This window comes from Strix aluco, chromosome 23, assembly GCF_031877795.1.
Source record: "Strix aluco isolate bStrAlu1 chromosome 23, bStrAlu1.hap1, whole genome shotgun sequence".
Lineage (NCBI taxonomy): Eukaryota > Metazoa > Chordata > Aves > Strigiformes > Strigidae > Strix > Strix aluco.
Genome location: NC_133953.1, coordinates 6,439,250 through 6,458,639, shown reverse-complemented (window position 1 = coordinate 6,458,639; position 19,390 = coordinate 6,439,250). Strand labels below are relative to the sequence as shown.

Here is a 19,390-nt window from a genome sequence, read left to right as displayed (position 1 = left end):
ATAAACTACTGAAACTTTTGCATGAGCTATCTCAGAACTGTAATGGTTATGGATATTCATCTTCGTCTCAGCTGAATAAAGTACAGCATCCAAAATATTTAAAAAAAAATAACCTTCATGATAAAAAGATGGATTTATAAATACATTCAAGTTTAACAACATATGGTGGTGTTTTCAGAAAATCAGGGAGATGATCTTTTAAATTGTGATTCACAAGTCTGCTTTAAGACAACTTACGTATATTTTTATAAAGCCAGGATTGATCCTTTTTATTCTGTCCTCCAAATTTCTCCTCACCGTCGCCTTTTCCAGCAGGGCGAGGGCATCTCCCGCTGTTTGGAGCAGCTCAAAGTTGGCAGGTGTAGGGTTTCCTGGCTCATTTGTCTGACGGAGTAGGCTGTCTCAGGAGGTTTCAGCACCGCATCTGAAGTGCCACCCCAGACCTGTCAGAAGCTGGGGACGTGGCGAGCTGTGTATACAACAGGGACTAGCTGCTAACCGGGGTCATTCCTGTCTCTCCGAGTGAACTAAATTCGTCCCCACAGACAGATGATCTCCCAGTCAATGCCAAGCGCTGAAAGGACTTCTGCAGGGTTTGAAATGGGTCTGGTTTGTTTGCTGTCTTCGTAAGCAGCTGTGTTTAAAATGAAAGATAGGGCCTGATCCTCGTTTTAACTAAGGACACGACATCACTCTGGCTCTGTGAAAGGTCTTTGTGGTGGATGGAGATGCTGGACACTTGCAGAGCAGTGAAAGGACAGAAAATGGGATGTGGGTGGAAGTGGAAAAGATCAATTTTGACTGCGTGCACAGCTAGCACAGGAGTGTTGGAGTGTCTTCAGAGCTGTTTAGCTGGCTAAATGGGCTTTGCTTTTGTCTGGCAAACTCAGTTTGGCAAATTATTTCCTTTCCTTTTGTGCTGTCACAGTTTTCATGGTTGTTTCGCCTTTTTTTGTATGCTTTTCTGTTTTCCATGTGTGTCTATTAATAGCAGGATCAATTAATAGCTCCACTAACACTTTCTAGAGAGCTTCCAACTATGAAATAGAAATTTCTGTCCTTCAGAGAAGGGTAAAAGTGATACTCATCCAGCAATGTGAATCAGGAAAAAAGGGATACAACCATGATAAACATTGATATAGGAGTTCTATGGCACATACTCAACGTAGGAAAAAATACTGTCTCCATCAATTCGTTCCCCATCAATAAACAAAGATGCTACCATGAAAGCAATGCAGATGACCTGGTAGATGTAGTTGACTTTAATATGTTTGAAAAATCTGATTTCTGTGGTCCATGCCTTATTTCTCCCTTCTTAATATTGGCATGATTAGTCACGTTACAACTTGTAAAAATGCGTTAAAATCAGTTGACAGCTATTCAGAAACGAGCATTACTATGATCTATTCACAGATACTGACTGCTTAGTACAGCCTGGGCGTGATTTGTTTGACTCATATTAACTCACCAGTGATCTTAACTTTGGTGTTACCTTTCAAAAAGCAAAACCAGTGATAACGTCTTTACACGCTGATTGTATTTCCCTGTCTCTGAGTATATGCCTGCAAAATAAAAATGGTACTTTCCTGTAGTAAATTACAGGATCGAAAATCCTTTTGGACAGTGAAGGATACTGAAAACATTGTCATTCATCACGGAGCCTTGGCAGTAATGTTGGTTGAAGAAAAACATTTCCTTTAGGAGAAATATCTTGGGAAAACTCCTGAAATTTTTGCGGAAGCAGAGCTGGTACTGAATTTCTGAGTACCTCTGCAATGATGTGAACTCCTTGCAGATGATTTGTCAGGACGTAGCCCACTTTACCCTGAAACTAGTCATGCCTACAAGGTATTCACTGAGTATTTCTTACATATGGAGAAGGTTATAATGGAATAGCTGCTGCTGCCTATTGCTGCTTTGTTAATTAACTGAAAAATCCATCCACAAGAAACTTAAGGGTTTGTTTCCAGTACCTGGCATGTAGCTTTAGTGTGGGTTAAATTGTGGTTGATTCTTTTAATTTGTCTTCTTAAATGTTTGTTTTCCCCAAAGCCAATCGTGCATCATTTGTCTCCAGTAATTGACCCTGACATTGAAAATGTTTGTCCAGCTGATGACAAAGTTAATTTAAGTGTTTGAAAAGTTATCGCCTCTGGTTAAACTGGGGCCAGTTTGCACGTTGTGAGAAAATTCAAATACATACCTCATCTAGTTTCTCTCCACAAGAATTTTCTTCATTCAGATGTCTCACTTTTTACAACAGTCAGTAAATAGTGAGGCTTATGTTTTTTAAACTCTAATTTAGCCCTTTGCATGCTGCAGATTATCTCCAAATATTGCTTTTCTCAGTACCTCTTGATTTCCCCCGTCCCCACTTCTTATTTACTCCTTGAAGTCAATAAGGGTGTGTAGAAAAAGAAAAGGAATTGCATCAGACTGCAAATATAGGAACATTTTCTGCTGAGCATTCATTTAGCTGGCAGCTTGGGACACGCTGCTGTTGGGAACAGGGATAACCGAATGGAGTTGGTGACTTCGCAGGGCCCATGGAATAGCTGAGAACTTCGCAGTGGACGCTCGGTGGTTTGGCCATCTCTACTTGGCTTTGTCCTTGACTCGCTAGATGGTGTGGAGCCAGTTACATACTCACTGCATGCCTTGTCCTTCCCATTAGTTAAGCAGTGGTTCATTACGCCCTTGTGCAAAGTGTGGTAAAACCCTTTCCTAAGAAATGCAAGAGAAGCCCAAAGTAATATAGTCAGTGGGGACTGCATATGTTTAACTGTGCTCTTCATGAGAATTAAGTACAAATAAAAATCTGTATTTCTTTTCCCACCAGCGAGAAGTCTATAGGAGGGAAGAGAGTTCCCCACAAATCACGTTAAGATACGTGTTAGGACAAAGCTATGTTTATTACTTCGTAGGGATTTCAACTCGCTCATTAGCAGTTTTTATCCATACTTTGACCCTTTACTGGAGTTTTTCATTCTGCTCATGCCCTGCTGGGTTTTTTGATTTGCTCTTTCACTGTCTTCCTTCTTTTTTCTCCCCTTGAGCTCTTTCTTGCTGTCTCCCCTCAGCACAAACTGCGTCTGATAAAAATGTTTGAGTTCAAGTCGAACTTTCGAACCCATGACGTCAAGTTGGTTTGGAATTAGGCAAAACCAGTTTGCCCATCCCTTGTTGTAAAAGGGTTAATCCTCTAAACTATTGAGAGACAAGGGCAGGGAATTATGAAAGGAGTCCCTGTTTTATAAGCATTTGTATTGCCAGTGCTTGAATACCCGTAATAAGTAGGTTGCTTCTGTGATTAATGACTGTGTTTTACATGCTGACGATGGATGATGTGTCTTATTGTAGAAGCCATTTATTTTTATTTGGTCTCCTCACCCAAGCAGTACTGGAAATGAGATGTTAACGTCTTGGTGGGAGTATGTTTTATTCTCAACAATTTAATGAAAGGTGACCCACAAAGAGGAGAAAATAATTAAAATGATGCCTTCTTTTTGCCTCTTTGTAATGTGTGCGAAGACAACTCGCATGGATGGTTTTTTATCAATACAGGATTTTTCTTTTTCTGTAGAGATTCTTATTTTGTTCCCTCCAAGAAGGAAGGGAGTAGGAATGTGTTGTCAGTCTGAAGCTTTATAAATTTGGAAGGGGCAAGCTATTCAAATGCCTTAAATTCAGTCTATCTTTGTTTTATTAACTTTTAATAAAGTACTAATATTGTTTGAAATCTTTAGTTATTTTGAGCCAATTCTTATATCAGATGATAAGGTTCTGATTTTGCTTCAGTTTCAGTTGCACTTTTTTCCTCCACTATGTCGGTTTTTATGTGTAGAAGAGGTGGTGGTTGAATGTTTGTGGTGGTCTGAATACACAGGCTAGACACAGAAAAGTCATCGTTTTATTAAACCCACTATATATCTGTAGGCGTTCAACATTGCATCCATCTAATGTCAAGATTTTCATTTCTATGGCATGACTTAATGAGGAAAAAAACTTAAAAAAGCACTCATGAATTAATTGGAGAAGATCTATTTCAAGACAGTGAAATTTGTTGCAGTGTCCAAGCAGGTCTTTCTAAAGCTCTACATAAACCGAAAGACCTTGGATCTGGCTTCCCAGCAGATCTTCTGGATGGAAACAGAGACAGCTGTAGGCATGGCATCGATACTTGAGAGAGAGAAAAAGATGAGTAGGATTTTTTTAAGATGTTAGGATTGAAGTGCTTTTTCATATGTGGTTCAGCAAACATAAGTTAAAGGCTCTTTTAGCTCTCAGAATTTAAAAGATACCTCAAAACGATTACGCCATTGCTGAGCAAAGCAAACCAATTCAACTTGGTGGATTGGTAGTGTTGGTTGCTTTTCATCATATACCAGTAAATGCCAGTAATTGCCTAAGTTGTCTGGACAATAACATTCCATATGACCCCCATTTCAAAGCTTAATAAAAACACTGGCAATGTAAAGAGTCTGTCATGCTGTCTGCGGGGAGAGCATGGAAATGCCAAATCTAAGATGAGTTTCATCCCAGCAGTGCCACATAAAAGAGTGGTAATGGTGGTATTTGGGAAATATAAAAAAATATTCCCTGCAGATTTATTTAGATCACCATCATGTAAAAATTGGCAGCCACAGCTGATCTTTGGCAGAATACCCTTCTTGGTTTAGAAGAACTTTAAAAAAAAAAAAAAAGCTGAAAAAAGTTATTTTGGTTTGAAAAACCACATGCTGCATATGTGCCTGTTATTGAAGGAGTTCCTGTGGAAACATTGCCGGTTGCACAATAACAGGATACATGCGTTGCTTCGATATTAACATATATATTACTGGCACATTAAGGAATTTCGTAATCGTATGACACAAAAGAGAGGTCTCAATGCAGTGCTCATGCCGTCTATTAATGTGAGATAATAACACCTCTGCCTCCCCTCGTGGCTTCCCTTTGAGTACTTCCCAGACCATACAACAACATTGTGTGGTAGGTATTATCGTCCTCATTTTGCACGTGGGGAAAACAGAAGTCCAGTGAGATTCAGGGACTTGGCTGAGATTGTACATTAAGTCGGTGGCAGGGTTGGAAACACTACGCCTCATGTCCTCTTTCCCCCAAATCTACATCTAAGTGAACAGAACTTTGTTCTTTTGGCCCTTTATGGGGCAGGTGAGAGTAAATAAAGTCGTTGGGAATGAGACTATATTCCCATCAGCCTGGAGCTGTTTCTGATGGTAGCGGGGACTGTACACCCACACACGTGTGGAGGGAAGAAAGGGCTGCATTGTTTTTTGCATATTGACTTTTATGATTGGTATTTCGATGAGATTATCGAGTCGCAGACGTACCTGTAGAACACGGCGATGCTGCATTCCTCAGTGACAGGTGCCGTAGGAGAATCGGAGGTAAATAGATGTGCTGATGAAAACCAGAGATGGGTGATAACCAAAGCTTTGACTCAAAGCCCTCCAAACCTTAGGGTGAGGGAGGGTCTCCCATCTGGATCTCTAAATCAGCACGTTTCTAGGGGTGTGTTTGTAGTTCTGGACTGGAGCTGTTGGAAACAGGTGTCTTTTCTAACATTTCTGTTTGTGATGGCGTTAATTCACAATTAAAGCTAGAAGAATTCAAGCACTGTAGAAATCTAATTCAATCCCTTATGATTAATTAGGGCCTATCTCCACCCTAAGTCTGATCTGTATTTGTCTGGAGATGTGAAAACAGTGTCTCCTTGGCTGACTTCCTATCAGAACAGAAAAAAACCCGGCATACTAATGTCTGACATGAGTGAGGGCTCGTATTCTTTGGAGATCAGGACAGCCAGAGCTCACCAACTGGAATTTCTGGCTTCTCCTTCCACCAGTGCTGTGGTACAGGCAGCCTGGTAGCTGGGAAAACCTTGTCATCGCTTTTCTGACATGTAAGTGGTTGCATGCCTCCAAAGTGCTTTGCAACTCTAAGGCTGACATTTTTCTCATGGAACTACTTATTCTGGGTGTGTCCGTTTTGAGACTGCCCATCCTTGAGACATTTTTTAGCTTGCTTTTTGAGATCAGATTAATTTCAATGGGAACAAAACTCGTTTTGTGCTTCAGCTGAAAAAAAACCCCAAACCACCCCCCGCTCTGAAATTAATGGGGTGGATCTCAGCTGCTATAAATCAGGCTGGTTTTGATTGGGGGGGGCTCTGCAGGTTTGTACAGGCTGAATATCTAGTGCAGCTGGTACACCCTGGTGTAGGGTGGACAGAGCTGTTGTTTGGAGTCCTCTAGGTCCTTGTCCACCGAGCAGTTGGCTATTCTGCTTGTTGCTTACCTCTGTTTCCCTGCTACAGACCAACCCCATAGCTACCTTGTCTGCTCTGCTTGTGTTTTCATCCACTGGCTGTACTCTGCAGTGAAAATACATGTGTAACGCTGCAGTCTGACATGCTCTTTCCATGATGTCTCTAGTAGTGAATGCAGCTTTCCTCGTCCTCACACACTCCTGAGCCACAGGACAGGCTAATTGAGTACAGATGTTGGAGTGAGTGGAATATCAGTTTGCCTGGAGACTGGGGGTGTAACCGATGTCAGCATCCTTCCTCCCCATGTCCGTGTCGGATAGTCACGGCTGCAGGTAGAAGTCATATGACTGAGGGTTCTTGCAACATCTTCAGCTCATGACTAATTTTATATAATGTAGACAGTCCTGAAGTCAAGGGAGCAGCTTCGGGAATGAAGTTGCAAGCACTGATTTTTACCAGTATTGCAGAATGGTTTGCAATGAAAGGTTTCTATAAACTTGAAATTCAGCTGTGGGTTTTTTTTTTTCCCCCATCCAAAAAGTGAAAGCTTAGCCGTCCTAGATTCATTCTGTTTGGGTTAAGATTCAATTCATGGGGTGACATGGGTGTGCTGTTATTTAATGTAGAGGGAATAAAAATAGCTATGCCCTGTGCCGGTGGAAGCTATGAAAGTCTTTGTCAGCTTATTCAACCAAGAAGATCAGATTTGGAGGAAATCCTTATTCCAAGGTGCTCTAGATTCTCATAATAGGGTTTCAGCTTCCTGGAATAATACTGTGATGTGCATTATGCTTAGCTTTATTCCCTGTATATGTGTCTCCTGCTCACCCTGGCCACAAGAGCTGGGTTACGATCGCTGATCTAATTGGCAAACACAAAGGATAGACAGGCTGTGAACAAAACCTGCTCGTGTATCATTTGCATCCTTCTAAATTGCATTGTTTGTGCAGCTGTTCAGCCAAATCGTCCACAGAGTTTATTTTTGTCCATAGAGGAAACAGAGATGAGTTTTCTCTCTGTTAGGGCAGATGCAAGATCAAAGAATCATATATGCAGCTCAGAGAGACCAACCCCTCTGCTAAACGTGTCCTGATGGGGGCAAGATTATTAATAAAGCAACCCTTGAGACGATAAGCCACAATTATAAGAGGCAAAGGCTTTGCCAAGATGTGACGGGTCTCTTTCAGGTTAACACTGGTACTTGGTGAAATCCCCCTTTCATTTCAGTGAGGAGGAAGAGGGGGGTGTCTCTGTATTTTAAACACTGATCTACTATTCTTCCAAGAAGAAAAAAAGCCTATTCCAAAAGATCCATCAGGCAAAATTTACACAGTCTGGTGTTTAGAAACAATCGAACTCTCTTTCTTCCCATGTGTCACTCACCAGAGTGTTTAGAGGCTCGAAGCAGGAAGAAGTAGTGATATTTATGGCAAGCTTTTTGCTGGAGCTCACACAAGGGTGGGCTTGAGAAACCTGAAGAGTGCTTTTGTGTGCACAGCTAGTCAGCTGTCCAAGGCCAGTGTTTGCTTATGGATGTTGTGATAATAATTAACAGAGCAGGAAGTAAAGGACTGATTGATTTATGCACGCATGGCATTATGTGTTTGAACTTGGACAGAAACTGTGAAATCCTGAGAGAAGGCAGATTTATTTATCAAATGTGTAAGGATATAAGAATGGTCATAATGTGTCAGTCCAAAGTCCTTATAGACTCATATCTTGGATGGTGGCCAGGAAGAGATACTTAGGGAGCAGCATAAAGAACAGAACGTGACTTATCCTTCCATTAAACCGTACCCTCTCGGCTCTGATGATCTGTTTCTCGATCTAAGTCCAAATCTTGCTCCTTGACCGGTGACACCATCTGGACAGAGGATTGGATTTGGCCTCCTACGTTTCTCCCCAGTGTCTCAAGATGTCTAGTCATCTGGCTGTCATCAGTAGAGACAAACTTGTTGCAATTTAAGCTTAGACACCATGAGAGTTGTGTCTTCTCGGTGCAGTGTTCCTCCTCCACCCCCAATAGACAAGACTAGAGACTGCCTGTAAATCCATTCCTTCTAGCTATTTGATTCTGTAATCTTTTGGCTACTTTGCTTGCTAAATCTGGGTCCAACGGGTGATGAGCTCTAGAGTTGTCTTATCCTCGGTAACGGAGGAAACGCTTGGCTGAAGTATTTAACATGACTTAGTTCAAAAGAAAGAGCTTCAAATTGAAGTTGACTTAATGGAGCCAAAGTGTCCCTCGATACAGATATGGTAAATGGTGGCTTGTATCCCAGGAACTTTCCTGCACTGTCTGAGAGCTGTCGTTTATGGAGATGTGCTCATGTTTATTTCTCTGGGACTAATGTGGCCTGGTCTTAAAACTCCCTCGGAGTCCAAACAGTAAGGGCCTGGAATGGAGGTTCATGTCCAAACCCACTGTTCATTTGGAGCCGTTTCCAGTCGTGATGGCCTTGGGCCCATATATCCTGATAGAAGATATTATGACAGATCTGTTTGGGTTCAGAGCACCTCCTTTCCCACTGAGTGGGATTTAATGGGATCATCTGCTTAAGATGAGGAATCCCAGACAGAATCACTTTTCTGTAGCCTCAGACAAAGAGCAGGACCTCCTGAGCCACGCTCGCTTTGCCTGAAGAGTGTAGATTTGAGTCAAGGAGGGGCTCCCTTCCAAAAGGCAGGTTGCCGTTTGAATAAGTGAAGCAGAATAATTCAAAATAGGAAAGTGATGCGTGTTCTTCTGATTCATTCTCCACTGATTAAGCCAGAGTGTTATTACATTTGCTACAAAGGATTTCTTGAGTGCTGGCCAAATAGATTCTTTAAAAGCTTCTTTAAAAAAAAATAAATCTTCTTTTATATATAAATTTTCTTCTTCACTAAGGATCTGACAAGGTCCTGGCACACTCTCCTGTTTGACAGACAGCCTGGAAGAAAGGCCGCTGTGTGCGAGAAGAACAACCTATAGCACCCAGGTGGTGCTTGCTTATATATTTCCGGCAATTGAGAAGAAACTCAGCAGTTAAGCATTGCTATCCTGTGATAACAGGAAACCATGGTGCAGTGACTAGCCCCAGGTTAGCAGCACAACCAGGTCTTCCGACTCCAGGTTCCACATGCATTCCTATCTCCTCCCCCACCAGTATGGCCCTCAAACAAAGCCAGCTTCTTGTAATGGTTATCGCCAGCCCTGCCAGAAGAACCCTGGTGCCATCCTTCAGGGATCTGGCATCCCTGGAGATGCTGATGCTGTAGGTGAATTTTTGGATTGTGTTTATGAGGTAGCTAATCACTCCACATCCAGTCCTGTCTAAGGCAGGGTATTACACATCTGCCTGTGGCAGCAAGGAGTGAGACAATTCCTCATTTGGGGAGGCTCTCGGGCTCACCATTTGTTCAAGGCCAGTTACTTACTGTGTGTATGGTGCTTTAAACATGTAAAAAAGAACAATATAAATATCAAATGTCATTATTAAGTAAGGATTAATTACCTTTCTGGTTAGTTTTTGTGAAGGCCTCCGGCATGCATGCCTCAGATGCATTCAAACTTATTAATTACTGTTATTATGTAGAAGTTCTACTGAAACATTATGTTGATAAATTGCTAGTGGGGACAGGCTTGAAACAGAAAACCTGGATCTCGCAGCTCCAAGCGCTGAGGAAATTTCACTCGTGGCTTTGAAATTGGGCTGAACACGACCACAGCTCTAAGTGCCCCGCAGCCTGGGGAATGGCAGCTGAAGCCCCTGTCCAGCTTTGCTCACCTCTGGGAAGCTGGACAGGTAGTTGCATGATGAGAGATGCTGTGAGGAAGAGCATCTTCTAGCTGCAATATTTTATATTCATTGTTATAAAAGTTAATGTTTGCAGACATCAGTGTTTTTGTTTGCAACTGACTTAGGTGAAAACCCGCTCCCTCAAAACAATTTGATTGGACAGAAAAGGGACTGTTCTCTACTGTGCCTAGGGAGGTAAAATAGGACTCCTGGATGAGCCCTAATTTTCCCCCACCTAAGAAGCTGTTGCCAAAAATTACAAGTTGATAAGATGCCACTTTCTTTCCCACTTAACACTTGGCTCATCACAGAAGGTACAGACTCCTGGAGAACTGGCCTTCAGTCAGAATGCCCCCCAAAATAGGATCATTTTAGCTGTGCTAAAATCAGCCCCACTGGTTTTCATTTCTTTTGAATTTTCCTCCTGCGGACACGTGCAGGTGAAATCCTGGCTCTGCTGAAGCTGATGGGCATTTTGCCACGGACATCAGTTGGGTCTGGATTCTCCCATGAGGGAGAGAAGCCATTTGCTACCAAGCAGAGTTTTTAGTGTGTAGCTGAGTTACATTTAATTTTTAAAAGACCTTGTCAGGCTAATAGGGTTAATTGAATCGAAGTGGAAATAGAATATGGTGTGAACTGCAAGCTTTGATTGAGGAGCAGTTAGACTTTACTCCAAGGAACCTCACTGCATGCTGTTTTGGAGCTCTAGCAGTGTCTCTTCGTGCTCCAGCTCTGCACTTAGATTTCAGGGTTGACTGCTCTGCTTTCCTGTAGCCTCTGTGACACTCATGATTCCCATGGAAATTTTGACTCTATGCATTTGGGCTGAGTCTTGGGACTATTTTTGGAAGCTTTCAAAATGTCCCAGAAGTGCCCTTCACCTCTGCTCATGTGCAGAGACTTTGGCTCTAGCTTAGCTACAACTGGTTTCCACATGTAACCAAAGAAAAAGAGAGCTAGTAGAAAAAGAAACAACAAAATGACAAATCTCCTCTTCCAAAACAATGCTAACTCTCAGTTAAATGACCAAGCTCTTAGGTGCTGAGGTGCTGGAGAAGAGGAATGGCAATGAAGAGCATTCTTAGACATTCCCAGTCCCAGAATTCCTATGTAATATGTAATAGCCACAGAAAGATCTGATTATAGTGTTGAGATATGGCGCTTTTAAAGGGTCTGAGGATCACATGCGGGTTTACCAGCTATTTCAGTGTTCAAAGAGGGGAAGGCTCTGTAGGGTTGTCTTAGAGTAAGACTGGAAAAAGTGAGAAGAGAATCAACGTCTGAACTGGTTGATATGAAGGATTCCTGACAAATTATCTATCAGCACCTCGCTGGCCAAGCTTTGTTTGCCAGGGATGCTAAAAACATTTAAGTCCTTACTGAGGTACCACCTCTGGGCTTGAGGCTCAGTTGGCTTGTGCAGGGGACAGCTTCAGGCAGACTTTGTGGCTGTGCCTGGACTTCCAGCCCATTATGAGAGGACACAGGAGGGGTAGCTAGCTCTGGAGGACCATCTGTGTCAACGTGATGCAAGGGCTGCACTGTGCAAATACACCAACTCGTGTCTTGGAAACTGTCAAGCTGTCAACACAGTGTTCACAACCCAATTAGCCCACCTCTCTTCAGGCCATAATTAGCTCAGGTGCAATCATACACTGGCATGGCTGTGCTGCTTCCCATTCTAGAGATAGCCGAGGGATCTGTGCACAGCACCATGCTGCATAGCGTAAACATCACCCAGGTCATTTTTTTTAACCTGGGATTCAAGTGTTTGTTAATGACAGCGCTGCGGTGGGCAGAGCATCTGGGAAAGGTCTGGATCTCGGGCTATTTGCAAGGAGGCTGGGGGACCTGTTTGTTTCCCTTCATCCTTCTCCTAAGCGCTTGTTCCTAAGGGGAAATGAATTTGCCTGGTATATGCACAGCCCATTGCTGTTCTTCTCTTTCCTTTTGCCTTTATGTCATTATTGGGGTTCTTGGTGGAGCACAGCATTGATTTCAGGAAGAACCTGATGCAAGCTGCCTTCTGATACTTAATCATAAAGCGGAGCTTAAGGAAAACATTAGAGGAGTGCAGCTTTTTTACTTACACAGTGGCTTACGTTTTTTGTGTGTTCTTGGATAATGTAATGCATTTGCAAATAAGTGAGGTATCTTGGTATGGCAGCGCCTGTAAAAATACAGCGTCAGCACTGGGAAGAGGCGAGAAGGAATCTCACTGGGGAGGTGCTTAGTTGGTGGTAAACTTAGCAGCTCGAGGGTACAGCTCTGCTGGCAAGGGCACCCTGTCCCACCGCCTCTTGCCTGCTGCCTTGCCTTGACCGACCGCGTGAGTGCTTTCATGACAGGTCCACTCAGCAAGAGAGCCAGCAGCGTGGCTGGATGTAGGCTGCGACAAGCCCTGCCAGGTGAGGGAAAGTCAGCTTTCCAGGAAAGACAGGCAGCAGTGCCCGGGGAGACACTGATCTCACCCTTGCCGATGCTCAGGGTGCTGGGGGGTAGCAAAGGGGAGGCAAGGACATGCAGGAAGAGGCCCCCATGTCTGGGGGCTGCTCAGGGCCTGAGCCTGGTACAGATGGAGCAGAGAAGGCTTAAATCCAATGTCAGCAAAAATAGATGGGTAAGGTCTAACCTGAGAGCAAGAATTACCTTACTACCCTCAGCGGGGTTTCTGGTGGGCAAGAGAGATGCTGCAGGTCCACGTGGTGCGTGCTGGCTGAGGAAGCTAAGCGTGGTAAGAGCTGTGCTAGTCCCTAGGTGACTACAAGGAGCCCACACTGACCCGAGGGGACACCCTGTGTCTTGGTGTATGCAGCGGGTCTTTGGCAGTTGTCTTTAACCAGTTGACTCCTGGGCCATGTTGAGTTTCTGGATTATATCGGGTCTACGCTCAGCTCTGGCTTTCCTCCACTCCCACGGAGGCTGGTGATAAAGTTTAGCCAAGATCCGTGGGAATGGCATGGTTGGGAAATCTCAGCTTTTGGGTATCTGTGGTGGAAAAAAATAGATGTAACGCCCTCCCTGCTAAACAGACTTTATGGTTCAACTTATTCTCGATGCTTGCTTGCCTCTTTTGCCTTCTCTGCTTTACTCAGGGCTTCCTTCTTCCTTTCAGTAGGCTGCCTGCTCCTTCAGCAAAATGAGCCCTTTCCTAAATGAACTCAACTCCTTCTTGGTTCCCTTTTGTTTTGACACTCAGGAGACAGCAGATTTATAGACCTTCCTGAGTCGTAAGTTCATTTTCTTTTCTTATTTACCTTTCACTGCAGCCCATCCTGAGTGAGATTTCATTCTGCCTCTGAGCAGGGCTGACCTGCCAAGAGGAGCTGATCCATAAATCTTTCCTTCCTTTTTCTTTCTTTCCAAAACAGAATTAGCTGAGTTTGCCTAGGAGGAAAACTGTTCTGCCATTGCCGGCAGTCAAACAGTGCAATTAATTAGTGCTTTCCCTTTTCTCTTCCCTCTAGTCTGTGTCTGCCGGGGTTGAAAGTAAGCCAGGGAGGAGGGGGAGGGGGAAAAGATTTGTTTGAAGTATTTATTTTTAATTAAAACATTTGCAAGGTGATCTGGTGCAGTGGTGGTGTACCTACTGTGTCATCTCTAGTGGTCATAAGAAATTTGATAGAAATGTCCCCTCAGATGAGTAGAGATGACTTCAGGTCGGTCATCTGAAAAGCAAGTGTTCCCAATTCCTGCTCATGGAGCTGGAGCCAGTGTGGTGAGGCCTGAGTCTTTGCTGCTTTACCCCTTGGGTTCACACCTGGGGTCAGGAGGGAGTAAAAGGCTGACACGCTGCAGGTTTACACCTGGAATATTGACTTGTTTTGGCTAGCGAAAATTGACATTCCTGACTGAAACCTCCTGGAGAAAATGGGATGAATTCTCTGTCCTCCTTCTTGGTGTTACTGCTGAAAACTAGTGAGAAAAAAAATCTTTGGATACGTTAGGTCACGATACATTTCTAAGACAAATATTTTACATGGAATTAGGAAATGGGAGTCCAGGGTTCTTCTACACCTGTGTGGCTTGAGTAAGCCAGTTCATTTCAAGGTGGTGTGGTCAGTGCATTGTGCAAGGGGCAGATGTGTTATTCACTGTACAGCTGCTGCCAACATGACCTGATCTAAATAGCAAAGCAAAATGTTTTCAGATCCTTAGAAAACACTCTGCAGATCCAATGTCCTTTTTATTTTTAGCTCTTGGTTAGTTTTAGCAACTGAGTGGCCAGATGTTAGCTTTATGGAGATGGACAGAAATAAGAGCTTTCTCGCTGCTTGAAATTGAGACTATTCAAATGCTTAAAAAATAACTGCAGGAAAACTTCTGTTGCTTAAGCACCACTCCCTCAGTTGTGCATGGTACGAAGTATGGATTATACTAATGCTTCCCAAGTATTTGAGAAGTATTCAGCAGCAAAGTGAGCCTGAGACCACCCTAGACTTTGGGGTGATTAAGACTATTGTAATAGATAAAACTGGGACTTTTCTGTATAAAACCACATAATAAGAGACCACTGTCCCTATGAAGAGCATTGAGATCTCTCGAGTCCTAAACCACTGGTGGCTTCACGGTTGGACTGTGCTACCTCTTGATTGTTTTAAATGGAAACAATAAATTAATACTGAGTTCTGTTGCTAGGGTAACAAACTAATTGCTAATTTTCTGGCTTACATGGGCTGCTTTTTGGTTTTCAAGTGCAAAAGACCAGTGGGTCAGGATTGGAAAAGGTGCTCAGACAACAATGCAGGAAAATATGTGTTCAGCTTGAAACTGTTCTGAAAGGCAGGTACAGAAAGGAAGAGTGCTTCATTTCCATTCCTTCCCATTTTGGGAGACAGAGCATGTCACAACAGTGCTGAGCAGACAAGAGCTGCTTGCCAGCATTTAATTTGTTGAAGATTAAAAACTTATTCCATTCTTACAATACCATGTCAGTCTAGAAATACCTTTGAACTCTGGGGGATGTGAAATTTAGATCTAGTCTCAGATTTCGTAGTGTTTGGAAGCCAAGGTTTTATCAGGGTAAGAACTGTACGGATGGTTTAAGGGGAGTCATGTTAATAGTGTTCCTAGAGACAGTGGACTGGCTCAACTTCAGCTGCCTTTGAACTTTGGGATAACTAGATCCAGAACAGAACACTGAACTTGGGCTTTTTTCTTATTGATCTAGAAGCTAGGTAGTGCAGTGTAGAGGCTATTCTGGTTTGCTCTATCTGCAAGGAGAGTTGACTGCTAAAGCATTGCCCCCTTTCTGTCCAGCAACTTTCCCCCCAAAAAATATCTGCAGCCTTGAACCCCACGCCTTTCTCTAAGTGCTGTCCTTACTCTATGCCCTGACCATCCTGTGTCCTCATCAGGCGGAGGGCAGAAAGCTGAGAAGTCTTGTATACAGGCTGGGCTGAACATCAGCAGATGCTTTCATTATTTACGATGGTTTCTAAAAGCACTGTCGCAACTGTTGGTGTCAAACCATAAGCAAAGGCTTCTCTTATGAGCACAAATGATAAACAAATATAAGACGCTTGGTGTCAACAGCCTCACAGATCTGTTCACCACCTGGAGCTTGAAGCAGCTCAGCAGTTGCAAACCACTACTTGCACAGAAGTAGAACAGCGGTTTCAGAAGTGCCGTAAGTAAATAAGTGTCCTGACGTGGGCACCAAAAATAAGCATGTGCTGAGCTTTTCTGAGCATTTGGCCAGGTCACGGCTGCTGGCTGCTGGACATTTTGGAAAATGTATCCCCTGATTCAGGTGCTCAGCACTTGAAAACGTGGACCTGAACAACTCCAATGTCATCTGCTTCTCCAATAACCAACCACTGGTTTACCCTGCAAAAATAGCCAAGTTCTTGCTGCTGATCTTGAAAGGAGGAAAGCAGTTCTTTTATTTCTGATCCTACCTGATTATTAGAAAAAGAGCCTGAAGAGACTTTTTTCTGTTTGATGGAGGCAGATTTTAAGCTCTGGGACCATTGTAGCTAGCCTTCCCCCACTCCAGGCAGTCCCACATGCTGCTACCGTGCCATATAGGAAAGCAAATATCCCTGATTGCTCTGATATCAAATACCTTTTGCTGACCTCCCTTGAAGAGAGTTCCTTGTAAAAATGCTTTTGTCCAGAGGTTTCAGTCACTTGGAGCCTAGCAGAGGTTTCTGAGCTCTGGTGATTTATTACTCCGTAATAATCTTGTGGTTTATGGAGAGCCCTGCTGGAAATATGGAGGGGTACAAGGGTAAAAGTATCAATTAACCAGGGATCTGGTGCCAAAAGCCACCCATGTGCAAGGACAGGAATGGGGTTTCAGGCTGAGATAAGGCTTGGAGAATGAACTTGCAGGGGAGCAGGAGCTCTGTGATGTTAAGGTTTGAACAGGAGGATAAGGGTATATAACATATAATAAGGGTGGATCCACTCCTTTATGGTGTGTAAACTAGGGCACGAGTTTTCGGTCTCCTTAATTGGAGCAGGTTGGAACTGGGATCCGTAAAGTCTCTTCTCTTAGAGCCTCTGTGAACGAGAGCAGTAAAGAGCAGTAGTGCAGAGGGGCAATGTCCCAGGACTGCTGCCAGATGGAGACCATCAACACACCTCATCGCTCACCCAGGAACATCTCTTACGGTGGAGGTGGCTCCAGAGTTCTTGCAATGTCGGTGCCCTTCAAGAAAGGAGAGGGGCTGGTTCTTCTTGGCAAATTTGGCTGAAACAGAGAAAGTTGGCTGTTCCATTGGTGGGTTGGCATTTCTTTTGCTGTCCCACGATGGCAGAAACTAACTGTAGTGGGTCCTGGTGAGGAGGATGTGGACTATGGGGGTGGCAGGATCTGTTTTACCTTCTGTGCAGCTGGCTGGTATCAGTGGGTGCATAAATATCAGTGAGGGCAGAATTAGTAGTGTAAAGCAAAGGACGGCGCGCTCTATCCTAATTTATGATCTTTGAACAGCCACTGAGATTGTAAATCGAGGCAGAATTTCTGTCAGGTTACTGGGTGATGCTGTAGATCAGCACGGTCTTCCGCTGAAAAAAATCAGCAGAAAGAAAAGGTAGATAACACTTTACACAAGCTAAAGGTTGGTTTGGCAATTCTGATCTCATCTCTCAAGTACCTCCTTGGTGATTTAAGTGGAATAATTTAAATTGAATGGAAATATTTTGATTTTTAGTGTTGCAGAGATGTGGAGGAGAAAGCAAGGTTTAAGTCCCAGTCTGCCTATACCCCAGTGTGTAGTCACAGTCTTGCTTAAATCCCAGTCTGTTGGGATTTGCAGTGTTTTGGCAATAGTTTTCCAAGCTTGCTTTGTAAGTGGCTAGATTTTACACAACTTGCAGTGGTTGTGGATGGAAGTGGTGATCAACAAGCTGCGTGCTTCTTTGATATACCCTGTGCACTGCAGCTTACCTGGGAGCTGATTTGTGCAATCACAACCCTTCACTCTGGGGAGGAGGGTAAGGAATACAGGTCATCAGCAGGCCAGGCTGGCAACTCCTTTCTTCTACTGTGATGAGTTACTCACTGAAATAGACTCATTGAGGTCTATAGATCATTATTTTCATTAGTGGTGACTCATATCAAGAGTTTCACAATCAGGCCTGCTGGTGTAATATGTTCCTTTCCACAGCACCATTTATCTAAAGATCTCGGAATACTTTATGTTTATTAAACTTTAATCCATGTTTTACCACCAGTGAAGTAGGTAAGGAAGATTGTTTCCATTTTGCAAATGAGGTAAACTGAGGTACGGAGCAAGAAGGTGACTTGCCCCAGACTGCAGGTTGGTTGCAAAGTTGTATAGAAGTGCCATCTTGCAATAAATGAACATTTCCCATCCGTGGCCCTATTTCCCTGCCTGAATTTTAAAGGAACATTTGATTTCCTGGGGCTAAGGCTGAGCAGAAGTCTGTCTATAGCTGTAAATTCAGAAGGTCTGATGTGAATCAGAACTTCCTCTAGTGTCTGGGAACATTTAGATTTGTCATCTCAGACTGGCCCTGACCTGAAAGGATTGGAGCAGAACTGCTGGTTGGTGTTTTGGGCTGGTATCAACTGGTTGGTCGAGTGAAGAGTTGGGGAAGAACTCTGCTTCCGACCTATTCCTCCTCATCCGCCTGTATAGTCAGCGGGGTCAGTATAGACAGCAGAGGGTGGAAGTGTGATTCATCTGACTCTGTTACCTACTAGAGGATGAGATGAATTGTGACTTGAACTCCACTGTCTGTCGCCTGTAAAGGGAGATTAGGTAACTGTCTTGAGTAAACCCAGCCCTAGTGTCTGTAGAGAAGCAGAGTTGCATGAATGGGGACAGATTTCATCGTTTGCTGAGTTTAATCTCTTGTGGTAATTAGATGACTTCAATGGTGTGTTATAATAGCTCCTAAAAATAATAAAAAAAAGGCATTGGAAATGCAGGCCCTGCTTTCCCTGTGCTAGGGAAATGCCCATCAAGGCTCCCAGCCCAAAGAAAGCTAGGCATATGCAATGTGGGAGAAGGAACAGGTCCAGAGAGGGGAATTGACTTGCTTGTGGTCATTTAACAACTGAGTGGCAAAGCCAGGAAAGGTATTTCTCTCCCTTACTCTCTCCAGTGCTCCCATTACTTCACCATATTGCCACTGAACTGGCCTTTATCCACCTCTGCTTCCTTCCCTGCCAGGGCCTCCTTCTCTGAGGGCGTATCCTCTGATCTCCGTCATCACCAGGCAGCCCTCCGTGGTCCCTCACCTCGTCCCAGCTGCCACCAGCTCCCGCGTGCTGCCAGCCCAGACCTCCTTGGGGACTGCGAGCTCGGAGACGCCCGCCAGCGAGACCCATGCCAGCAGCGAGTCGGAGGCAGAGCAGCCCGCGCCTCGGTTAAAAAAGCCACGCCGGAGTAGGACCATCTTCACAGAGCTCCAGCTGATGGGCTTGGAGAAGAAATTTCAGAAGCAGAAGTATCTCTCTACCCCTGACAGGTAGGTCAGTCTCTTACAAAAGGAAAGGGAATGAGCAAAAGGGCTGCTCTAGCCCTGCTCTGCCGTCACTCCCTGGCTGTGGTGTGTTGCCTTCTGGCTCCACAGACGTGCCTCTGCCGTTGGCCAAGGACACGGGCAGATGACCAGATTCAATTTCAAGGCTAACTTTTCCTGGGATCAAAGGTGACGTGAATAGATTATATCGATGGAAGTGCCACATGCTGATATATGTGCGTACTAGCAGGCATCCAGGCTCAGAGACAGGCAAGGTACAGAGCAGAAGGCTCTCTGCCTTTCTGCACACTTGAAAAAAGGTGGAGCCTGTCTCCTCCCGGGATCTGGTGATGGATGGCTGTGTCTCCATGGCAGA

At 44.0% G+C, this 19,390-nt stretch overlaps 1 protein-coding gene across 1 annotated transcript in view; it reads left to right on the top strand.

Moving 5' to 3' along the window:
* BARX2 (BARX homeobox 2) overlaps nt 1–19,390 on the top strand; it is a 36,994-nt gene that overhangs the window by 12,759 nt on the left and 4,845 nt on the right. Inside the window, exon 2 of the mRNA XM_074848813.1 lies at nt 18,723–19,020. Coding sequence (XP_074704914.1) covers nt 18,723–19,020 — 298 coding nt within the window. The remainder of the gene's footprint in view (nt 1–18,722; nt 19,021–19,390) is intronic.